Source organism: Neoarius graeffei, chromosome 6 (genome assembly GCF_027579695.1).
Source record: "Neoarius graeffei isolate fNeoGra1 chromosome 6, fNeoGra1.pri, whole genome shotgun sequence".
NCBI classification, from domain to species: domain Eukaryota; kingdom Metazoa; phylum Chordata; class Actinopteri; order Siluriformes; family Ariidae; genus Neoarius; species Neoarius graeffei.
In genome coordinates, this window is record NC_083574.1 from 56,964,066 (window position 1) to 56,976,528 (window position 12,463).

A 12,463-nucleotide genomic window follows, 5' to 3' on the forward strand; every position below is an offset into this window, starting at 1 on the left:
GCCAAGAACAGAAAGCTGAGGCTGCAGTGGGCACAGGATCGCTGAAACTGGACAGATGAAGACTCGAAAAATATAGTCTCGTCTCATGAATCTCAATTTCTGCTGAAGCACACCGATAGTAGGGTCACAATTTGGCACCAACAGCATGAATCCATGGACCCGACCTGTCTTACGTCAACAGTCCAGGCTGGCTGAGGTGGCGTTTTAGTGTGGGGAGTGTTTTCTTGGCACACTCTGGGCCCATTAATACTAATCAATCATCTCTTGAGTGCCACAGCCAATTTGAGTATTGCTGCTGACCATGTGCATGCCTTCATGCCCACAATTTACCATCTTCTAATGGCTACTTCCAGCACGATAATGCATCATGTCACAAAGAAAAATTCATCTTACAAAAAAAAAAAAAATTCATCTTAAAACTGCTTTCATTAACATGACAATGAGCGAAATGCTCTTCAGTGGCCTTCTCAGTCACTGGATCTGAATCCAATAGGCCCTACACAGTATAGTGTTCCTAATAAAGTCATCTGGGCAACTGTGTAAGAGTCTACAAAGATTACGGTCGTCTTCTTTGCAGGATATCTAACATACTGCAGTGTTAAGATACAGTATGGATCCGGTACAGCGGGATGCAAGACTCAATACAAGTACAATATTACACAAAGGTCTTACAGATGTAGTACAGTAATAAAATCTATGTGTATTAAAAATAAAACACTAAAAATTGAGAATGACATTTCCACATTCTGAAAGTTGTAGTCGTGGGGCATAAGACTCATTAGAAGTGCAATATTATATATTACACTGGATTACTGTACGAGTACAGTAGTAAATGTGATTTATTTTATAGCATAGCTTTAATTATTTGATTACTAATTATATACTTTTTTTAAATGTGCAATTACACAAATTCATCGTACCACATAAAACCCAGGGTCAGTTTTAGCAACTACAGCAAAATGATTTTGAAATCAAGTGGGATTTTTTTTTTAATTGCCATTTTATTTCTGCAAACAAACTGAAATTAATTAACAAACTGCTGAAAAAGTTAATGCTGGCTAAAACAAAGATGTCAGCATTAACGTTCAGCAGTTTGTGCTCCAGTAGTTCTTCTGTAGGACTGGACTATATGAGTCAGCCTTCGTGCCCCATGTGAATCAGTGAACCTTTGACACCCATGACCCTGTCGCCGGTTCACTGGTTGTCCTTCTTTGGACCACTTTTGGTAGGTACTAACCACTGCATACTGGGAACACGCCATAAGACATGCCATTTTGGAGATGCTCAGACCTAGTCATCTAGGCATCACAATTTGGCCCTTGTCAAAGTCACTCAGATCCTTACGCTTGCCCATTTTTCCTGCTTCCAACACAACAGGTTCAAGAACTGACTGTTCTCTTGCTGCCTAATATATCCAACCTTTTGACAGATGTCACTGTAATGAGATAATCAACATTATTCACTTCACCTGTCAGTGAATGGCTCAATCATGGCTGATCAGTGTATAGAGGTTTTCGACCCACGTGACCGTTGCCATGTCAACAAGTAGACGGAGCCATTTTGACAGTCACAAATATGGCGACTACCGGTAGTGATACACATGTTGATCATGACGAAGTCTCATTGTCGAGTATTTTATCCGGCCTAGATGACGCGAGTAAGAAGCGATATCACCAGAAAATCAATGATGCTGGTGTACGTGATCCGTACATGTTACCAGGCTATCTTTTTCTGGCTTTGCAGCGCTGCAGCGTGGGTGACCTTCCTGACCTGCAGTCAGGCGTGTGGGAAATACCAGGGAAAAAACATAAAAGAAAAAGGAGCGAGATGCAGAAAACGCCTTCACTATCCAGCAACGTAGGGCATTTACAGGGCGAGCAGAGGGAGAGGTATTTGCAAAAATTGAGGTTAGCAGGCTTAGAGAACAACGTTTACCTGCTTCCACCAGGATTGTTCACTGACGTATGGAAGTACACGAAGCCCTCGTCTTTACCTGACTTCGGCCCACATGGTCTGTATACCTATGTCGTTAAAAACCAGGCTGGGTAACATGCCTACATCAGCGGGTCGTCCCTGGAGCCGGTGGTCGCCATCTTATTACAGCTAAGGTTTGTTCACATTTTCATTTACTTTCAGTCCTCAGGATAAACAAAATGTTATTAAATGTCATTGAAATAACTTCTTAGTCTGTTGAGACATGGCCCGTTATAAATTTGCTGTTACCAGGCAATAACCAAGAACTGTATTATTAGGGTCGGTGTAGTTGTAGCAGTGCGCTAGCAGCTAGCTGTTAGCACTAGCTAATGTCAACAACATAGCCTGCCCGAGCGCGCTTGCTCCCAGCCTGCCCGAGCGCGCTTGCTCCCAGCCTGCCCGAGCGCGCTTGCTCAGTAAACTAGTAAATACAGTAAAGGAAAAACTTGAGACTGAAAGGTTTTAACAGTCATCCAAATGACTGAACGTAAACATTGCTACAGTAACATACCAGCTACTATGTTGTTGACATTAGCTAGCTTGACCTTCAAAATGGCGGACACCGGGGCGTCACGTGACCTGTGACGTCACGTCGAAATCCTCTATACTGTTCAATTTAAAAAAAAATTTAATTTGCATTAGAAATATAAAAGCCATTCTTTAAATGTTGCTGACATTCCATTTGTGCTTTTTTTTCCAGACACTCTAGGCACCAGCACCATTTCAAAAGTACCATTTTAACACCAGTATCAGGAAAAATTGAGCAATCTCCCCACCCCACCCTCAAAAAAAAAAAACCCTGAGACTGACAGTCGCCTCCAATTGCGTCGCAGAACCTTTGGCTGACTTGCCCAAGTGTGGCGCGGTAGCAAGAGCCACACAGCCACCAAAATCTGCACCTTCGACACCTACATCCTTGTCCTTAACGGCTGCAAAACACGGACCCTCTCTGTTGCAACTAATCATCGCTTTGATGCCGACCACCAAACCTGCCTATATTACATCCTTGGTATCTGCTGGTACCACCATGTCACAAATGATGAGGTCTGTTCACATTTCCATTTCCGACTCCAGTTGAGAGTACATCGTGTGCATTCTGGCTGCCGCTTCTCATCGGAGCTTTCTTAATTTTATTTTCGCTCCTTTTTTTGTGCGCGTTTGTGTAGTTTGATGTTTGACTGTTTTTGTCCGCCGGTTGTTGTGTAGCTCCGGACCCAGTTTTGGGCGTCGGTTCCCTCCAGGCCTTGGTTCGCCGTGGGTGATGCCTGTGCTCCTAGCTATGGACTACAGTGAGCTCGTTGCTCATTTTAACATCGTGGTTGTCCAGCGCTCTGTGCAGCAGTGCTTTAGTGCTTGGCGTCACTCTGCGGATGCCCTCATCTCGTTTGGACATCCCAAGTAAGGTTGCAGAAGTATCCCCACTGGCTGACCTCCTCACCTCAGCTCATGATCAAATCTATTACGCATCTGATCGCTATAGTCACATGATGGTGGCCAAGCTTCCTCAAGTTAAGTATCAGAAAAACCCAAAAGAGACCCAACTAGGGCTGTGCATATTACGCTGCATCATTTATTACGTTGCGTCACAAATCTCTTTCCAGCAATATTTTTCAGCATTTGAACAGTTTATTTGGAATGCAGATGCTGCTGTTGTTCCGAATGACAGGCTGCTCATTAGCACGGACCTAGCTATTAGCTGCGGATTAGAGGTTGATATTCCCCCCCCAGCAAAATTACAGGTAAATGTTATTTCTTAAAGAAATTAACCATTAAGACCAGGATGCATGAGTGAAATAAGGACTCTCATTATTAGTATTACTTTGGATCAAAACATTTTTTTTAAATAACTAGCCTTTTTTTTTTTTTAACAAACACTTGAGTTAATGCGAACAATTTTACCACCATTAATTATCAACAACCTTATGAAAATATGCACTTATATCAGGTTTATACTTCATCAAAATCATCAGAAAAGTGTTATAATTATTTATGTGATCTGAAAATGCTATGTTCCAGACTTTTAAAAATAGGTTTATTTATTTAGTTATTCTTTGACTTTACAGAAAATGTACTATATTGTGATACATATCATTATCTGGATATGAAATGACCAATACAGGGATATGAGATTTTGGTCATATCATACAGTCCTATTCCCAACCGTATTAAAACAACATAGGAAAAAAAGAACCAATTACAAACTTTACAAAAACATTTCTGGGAATCTCATTATCTCTCTCTAGCCGCTTTATCCTGTTCTACAGGGTCGCAGGCAAGCTGGAGCCTATCCCAGCTGACTACGGGCGAAAGGCGGGGTACACCCTGGACAAGTCGCCAGGTCATCACAGGGCCGACACATAGACAACCATTCACACTCATTCACACCTACGGTCAATTTAGAGTCACCAGTTAATCTAACCTGCATGTCTTTGGACTGTGGGGGAAACCGGAGCACCTGGAGGAAACCCACGCGGACACGGGGAGAACATGCAAACTCCGCACAGAAAGGCCCTCGCCGGCCACGGGGCTCGAACCCGGACCTTCTTGCTGTGAGGTGACAGCGCTAACCACTACACCATCGTGCCGCCCCATTTCAGGGAATAATACAAAATAATTGAAAAGCGTGTGTCATGGGACCTTTAAGTAATCAATTCATCATTAGAAATTGTTTTATAAATTCAGACAAACATACAGTGTTACCAAATTCAAGGAAGAGCTAATTTACATTTAGTGATGCCCACAAAACTCTATAAAAGGGAAAGCCCTCTCAAAAGTTAGCCATTTTACCTTTTTTTTTTTTTTTACAACAGGTTTTTCAGCCTTACTTGTCTTAATTTACGGATATATTTTGGATTGCCTTCTTTCACATCAATAACTTGAAATTACCAAGTTTGACAAAATTATTAATTAAACATGTGTGCAATTGAAAAACTTGATAGCGGTATCAGTAGCTGCAATTCATGCCAATTATGTGAGTTGAAGCCTGTCAACTGAGGTTCATATTAGTGAGTTTCCTCGGACATAAATTTACAGAAACTCTGGAGCGCTCATCAGATATAAACTAGATTTTTTAAAAACACCACATTTTATGAGAAGGCTCCTGAAAATGAGTGACGAATAAATTTATTCTTCATTTCTAGCTTGATAAATGAGGTGCAATGTGTGAACGATGATGTTCAACATATTTTAAGGACGCATCAGTATTGATTAATTGGTTACATCAAAATGTGATTAAAATAAGTTTGCGATATAACTTTCTGACCAAATTGCTTAATTTCTTAATAACTAATTTAATGACTAGTTCTTAGGTTACAGTACCCTTTCCTTGTTTGTCAAATCATAGCACAATATTTTCTGATTCTTTTCTGACCAAAAAAAAAAACACGATAAGAGGAAAGCCTGAATACATTTTGCTTTAATGATCAACTGTACACATAACTGCCTTTACTGATGGAAGACATTAAAATTTTAAATCTCAATGCATCTCTCCATAAACCAGTGGGAAACTGCATTCCATCCTCAGCATCATTATTATAATAAATCACACTTAGATCCTGCTATTAGCCATTTAACGATTCACCTAATCCATGATTCAATTTAAATTCAGGATATTGGGTTTACGATTCAATTTTCCCACAATATTTTGAAAAAAAAAATTAAATAAAGAAAAACTTACCAAAAAAGCAACATTTATTTTCTATTATTCATCAACTTAAATATTCCTTTTGTCAAATTAAAATATTTATTTCATTTTCTTAATAACAAACAATTTACAAACATTTATAAAGGTTGCAGTAAAATAATAGCCTATTAACAAATATTCCTTTTATTAAAAATTTAAAAAGTTAATTATTTTCTTTACATTTACGAACATTTGTGAAGGTTGTCGTCAGGCTTAACTATAAAACAACCACCTCCATTTTTCTTTAGCTTTTGGCAGTCTGTAAAAAGAGAACTCCAATTTCTTGTTAAATCTATTTGTACAGTCAATCACAACAGCTATTCCCCCATTTTAGATCTGTTTCTGTGGTATTAGAACTGTGTTACTTCCACCTATGGGGATGTCACACTCATTCGCTCTATCGTACTTTATTGCACCCTTTGCTGTCTAAGCAACACAATTACAGGTAGGAAAAACTAAGATTAGGCAGCCTGATTTTTTTTTTACTGAATTTATTTGAATAGCCATAAATTTGCATCGTGATTTATCGTCCCACAATACATCATTACATGCCTACCTACTATAATTTATATTTGTATCGAATTTCTTTGTGGCTCAACAATTAAAGGGGCCAGTTCACCATTCCCTGAATCCACTTAGTTATTTTTGTTTACTTACAGGCCACTGCATTTTAAAAGCACTTGACCGCTACTCTGCTAGCTCTCTGTGTGTACTAACCTAGTTGAAAACCAAGCCTTTAAAAGAAAATGTTTGCTAATAAAAATGGAAGACATCGTCGTGGAAGATGATTATGAGGACTCAAGTATCAGCCTAGAAGTAGAGGGGGACCAGTTATCATGAATGAAATGCCTATGGTTCTCCAATCCTACCAACACACACTACGACAGCAGCAAACTTGTATGATACCTCTAGTTGTGGAAGATTATCAGCCTCAGTGAGAGATAAGATTGAAGTTTATCTACCTTTATTACATGGCTTATTTGAAAACTCAATTCTGATAGGTCAATTACAGCATTCTAAGGTATGTTATTTCTGAATAACAGACTGTTGCTATGGACATTAGTGGAAGCAATAAAATCTTTTTTTTTTAAATCCAAAAACCATTTTAAAATCAATAGTTAGTGTCAAATTATTGATTTCTTCAGTAAGCAGATGTTTCATTATTGGGGGGCGGGGTCCCTGCATCACCCCCTTGGGGTTTATTTCACAATAATAACCAGTTCACTATACATTATCCCCTTACTTAGTCATCTTTGATGTGATTTTAGGAAACAAAATAAGTAACTATTTCATTATCTTTCCTTTGTGGCTGCCCATGAAACAGCCAAGGCCGGTTCTGGTCCATTACAATGGAATAACCATATGAAAACAGAGTATGGGTCAGTCAAAAGAATTTAAAATATAACTACTTTCTCAAAATATTTTCAATTTCACATTACAGTTTATGATCAATGGCATAGGATGACATTGTTGCCGAAAGTTTTTCCAACATAACACAGTGGAATATCGATGTCATCAAAAATGGTGATTCACTACTTAGCACAGAGACTTCTGGAAAGGGTGAGCTGGCCCCTTTAAAGCCTAGGTCACAACCGGACATATGATTTTTTGGCCGTGCGATTTTTGGCGTTTCCCAAATCGCTGCTTTTTTTTGTTGTTCATGGAGAAAAGACGCACGTTGGCCGTAAGTTTGTCTTGCAACCTAAAAAAAACGTAAGCGCCCGTAGAGTTTGTTTGACATGACAAAGAACCTCTGCGGCCGGTCTGCGGCCAGTCTACAGCTCGAAAATCAGCACGTCATACGCGCGCCCTCCGTGCGTTTCTTGCACGTAGACCGGCCGTAGGAGCACATACAGCCAGTTGTGACCGAGGCTTAAGGCACTGGGTAGACATGTAATAATTCATGAAATCACACTTTGATTTCCACACAATTTTTTTTAAATAAAGAAAATCTCATTACCAAAAATGCAACATTTATTTTCCATGGGAAAACCATGGTCTAAAGGTTAGAGAACCAGCTTTGGGACCAAAAGATCACCAGTTCAATTTCCTGGACCAGCAGGAATACCTGACATGCCCTTGAGCAAGGCACCCAACCCCTAACTGCTCCCCGAGCTGTCCACTGCTGTTGTAGGTTGCTCTGGATAGAAGCGTCTGCTAATGTAATGTAAAAGTACTCCTTGCAAGTAGCGCCCCTGGTGGCTAATTCTTGCCAAGCTACGTAGAACAATGAGGACCATAGACGAACATATTTATCAACTTCTGTGATGACAAATCAATGCCTGTTGTGTGAAATGCCTGCTGACATCTGACTATTTGCGCCTAACTCCAACACCTTTTAATGACCACACCCCAACCTTTACAGACATCATCAGAACCTTGTACTGAACAAGCCTTTCAAGTTTGGTTCAAAGCCATCTAACCCATCATGAATTACAGCCGTTTGAGTATACCAGCTCTGCATCCTTAGAACTGACTGACAAATGGTGATCATATTTACAAAGGTCAACATGATTTTGATAATTATTGAGAAATCACACTCTGCTGAGTACTATGACACCACAATTGTGAAGATAGGCTAAAAAACCTAGGACTACTTTTCCAAAAGCAGGTTTCGCATATTATGCAAATTATCACAAATTTAAACGGGTGGAGCAAAATTCTCAAAACAGCCATTTTTGTCACAGTTTGAACAAAAAAAAAGAACCAAGAGATATGCTTGTTTTTGTGCATACGAACATAAACAGTGCCCCTGGTGGGCAATCTGAGCAAGACTGAATCAGATGGTAGCGAGTCCAAAACCTGCCATTCAATTTCGTGGAGATCGCTCACTGTTAACCCCGTCAAATGCCTGCTGAAATCTTATTGGCTGATGGTGGCAGTGTTTTCTAAGTAATTAGGTCATTATCAAAAATCCACTTGCAAATTAGCACAAAGATGCAGCATACCAATTTTCAGCTCAATCAGACTTACAATTCCTGAAACACAGTTGACATCTGTTTTTAGCTCCACCCCCTACGTATGAGCTCGCCTCACCTCAGAATCTCGTCCTGTATGTGGCTTTTGTGCAGCGTTTCATGCAAATCCATGCAAACAATCATGAGTTACAGTTGTTTAAATAAATTAGGCTTTGTCTGATTAGAACTGATTTACATGTGGCTACCATATTGTTTACAAATATATAATGAGTATATTTAGGAGTTTCTCACTCTGCTGAGTAGTTTGTAGGGCTGTAACAATATGCGTATCGAAATCGCGATACGCAGAGCCACAATCCGTATCGCGATACAAGAAGGCAGAATCGCGGTACACCCTTTCAAACTTCTCAGCCCAAAAACAGAGGCGCTTCCAAACTTCAATTTATGAATACTTTACTTTTTATTTAAATTACATTTTAAACTTACTTAAATTACTTTTTTTTTATACATCTATTAGTAAGTCGTTTTTTCGCCGACCTGCGACAATCTTCTGCGAGTCACGCAACGTCCACACTCGCCACTGGCAGAGCATTCATTTCTTTTAAGCGGTCGCCATTCTGGTTGCGACGCGGGGAGCGAATCTGTAAACAAGCAGCTCATTGGCTGGCTAGGTGTGCCACAAGCCAATCACAATCACTTGACCGGAAAGGCATGCAGTGTTGCCAGATTGGGCGGGTTTAGTGCTTTTTGGCTGGTTTTGAACATATTTTGGGGTGGAAAACGTTAGCAATATCTGGCAACACTGAAGGCATGTCTGCTTGGGCGGAAGCCTTCTGCGGCAGTTACATTTTGACACGCGAGCAATGTTTCACCATAAAAATTCCGTAATTTCCATCTGTTTTCCGCGATCACAGAAAATCATTGGCCCTATGAGAGTGAGACAGTGAGAGAGCCACCCCCCAAAAAAATCTTAACGGATTTACACGATTTGGAAAAATGACTTTTTCAGAACCGAAAAAAACAGAGCTTCCGGCTCAACAGTATTATTTTGAGAAATAAAACAATCTTTGGATATACATGTTCATTTTTGCATACACATTACTCATTCTCTGCAGTGGTCTGAATTATTTGTTATTAAATAGTTAATGTAAGTAAGTAAGTAAATGTTAATAAGTCAAATTTACTACTTTAAAAAAACATTTTTAAAAAAATCGTGGGCGTATCGAATCATGGGTCAAAAATCGCGATACGAATCGAATCGTGAGTTGGGTGTATCAGTACAGCCCTAGTAGTTTGGCACCAAATGTGCGGAGATAGATCCTAGAACTAAGGACTGGGACTAGTTTACAAAGTAGGCTTTGTATATTATAAAAACCTAAGTGGACAATCTAAAGGGCTCTTGAGGCTTTTTTTTTTTTGGTTGGTAGAACCCAAGTAATCATTGGGATAAGTATTTTGTTTGCAGGACTCATGGTTTAAAACATAAGACACTGAACTATAGCACCACCATTAGCCCAATCGGACCCATCTTGGACCCCTAAAAATGTCAGCAAGTGTGTGTGTATATTATATATATACATACACACAGGAATACTGGGTGTTGTGTATCAGGAAGAAAATTACTCACCCTAAGAGCCTCAATGACCAGGTCTCTGGCCTCCAGCTCACCCTCCATGATGCTCAGGAGGGTCAGGAGCTCTGGCTTGCTCAGGTTGTCCATGTTCAACTCACATTTCTGAAACATACAAAAACACAGAAACGTGGGCACACTGGCAAGAAAACAGCAATGATAGTTTTGGACAATTGCTCAGATTCTTGACGGTGTTAGTGCTACATAGTAAGAGCAGACACCGCTCACAATTACATGGAATGAAATACAACAAAGGCATTACAACCACAACTTTGAGCAGAATTATAAAAAGACAACCATGACCTAAAGGTAAAGCAGGCAGATTCTAAAGAAGCTAATTAGAAGATGCTTTCAACAGATTTGTTTTTTCCCGTCACTACGGCGTGAAAGCATAAACATACGCCACTCAATACTTAAGTGACAGAATAATTGATCTGCTATAGTGCAACTTCCTTTTTCAGTTCAGATCAGCGTGGTTCTTTGGCATGACAATGTTACATTTCATGTTTCCGATGCTTGTATTGAGCGTGTTAACAAAGTAAAGGCATCACATTACATCACCGCAAGCATAATTTTTTTGGTGAATGCAAAAAAAAAAAAAGTGTTGCTATTTTGGTTGGACAGAAACCAATTTTTTGTCATGCTGCACTGACATGAGTGAAATGCAAGTGTGCGATATTCAAATTCCCCCAAGATGCCCTCTTAGCACAGAAGCAAAAATGATCAGGTATTTTCCTGAACTTTAATAGTGTTTATAGTGGGGAAACCAGGGGACAAACTGCGCTCTGGTGAACTGTGCATCATTCAAAAAATGTATCCAAGTCTCTACATTTGTGATACTACTGAACTCATCTCATCTCATCATCTCTAGCCGCTTTATCCTGTTCTACAGGGTCGCAGGCAAGCTGGAGCCTATCCCAGCTGACTACGGGCGAAAGGCGGGGTACACCCTGGACAAGTCGCCAGGTCATCACAGGGCTGACACAGACACAGACAACCATTCACACTCACATTCACACCTACGGTCAATTTAGAGTCACCAGTTAACCTAACCTGCATGTCTTTGGACTGTGGGGGAAACCGGAGCACCCGGAGGAAACCCACGCGGACACGGGGAGAACATGCAAACTCCACACAGAAAGGCCCTCGCTGGCCACGGGGCTCGAACCTGGACCTTCTTGCTGTGAGGCGACAGCGCTAACCACTACACCACCGTGCCGCCCCTACTACTGAACTATCAACATAAAATAAAGTGAAGATAGAAAATGTATTTGCTGCGAGTTCTGTCAGTCTGGTTATTTCTATCACTAAAAATCAATACAATATCTCTAAGTGAAATCTAACGGTGTGTCTTTACAAAAACCGTGCCGCCATGCTGAACTGCATTCACTTTGTTCTTAAAGGGAAGGGGAGTTGCTGACTTGATCTCAGTAGCACGCCTAACCACACCGTCTGTAAATGTATGTATTCAACCCCAACCCCTATTATTCCAATTGCACTGCTCTGTACCACAGAAGACCAAAAATATAAAATGCCCCAGTCTTGTTTTAGTATATGCATTATGATCACAAAAAAGAAATAGAAAAGGCTACATTTCCTGAGACAGTACTGCTTACCTAAATTCACTGAATAAGAAGCACAGTGTTTATTACATTGCACTGAATACTCATTTTATCTAATCCCATTACTGGTGCTGTCATTTTTGTCACTGGGAGAATTCTTGTTCCTCACTGGAAAAAAAAAAAAAAAAAAGCTATTTTGCTTGCTATATTCTAGTTTAACAGGGTCTGTTAATTTCCAGATATGTTACATAAACAAAACCAACAGTTGCAAGAACAGAATGTCAGTTACTAATTTATAGCAGCAGGCAGTTAATATTTAATATATATTACAACCTATTCTGATTATACAAATACACTGATTTGGAACTTGCATTCATAACGTCAAACCGACAAAGTTTATTATAACTTGCTGTATATTCTGTGAGCCCTTCTGAAAGCAGACAAAGAGTCTTGAACAAAAAAATCAGTCCTTAACCCTTTCATTACAGATGACATAAAACAGTCCTAAAACATGTAATCAATATGCTTTCTGCTTGCAAATAGCATTTTCTAGCCTGGTGCTCTGGGAATATCACTGTGTTCCAGGAAAACTACCGAGTCGGTGCCTTTGAACAGGCCTTCCTGGCAATCTAGTGTGTAGGGTGGGAATAATTGAATGGCTCTGAATTGAAGATTTGTTACTTAAACACGGAGATCG

At 40.0% G+C, this 12,463-nt stretch overlaps 1 protein-coding gene across 4 annotated transcripts in view; it reads right to left on the reverse strand.

The window, feature by feature from the left end:
* The window catches only part of cttnbp2 (cortactin binding protein 2), a 137,393-nt gene that overhangs the window by 121,938 nt on the left and 2,992 nt on the right, over positions 1-12,463 (reverse strand). For all 4 annotated transcript variants that reach the window (XM_060923915.1, XM_060923914.1, XM_060923913.1 and 1 more), the window contains exon 2: positions 10,202-10,309. In XM_060923915.1, coding sequence (XP_060779898.1) covers positions 10,202-10,309 — 108 coding nt within the window. The remainder of the gene's footprint in view (positions 1-10,201; positions 10,310-12,463) is intronic.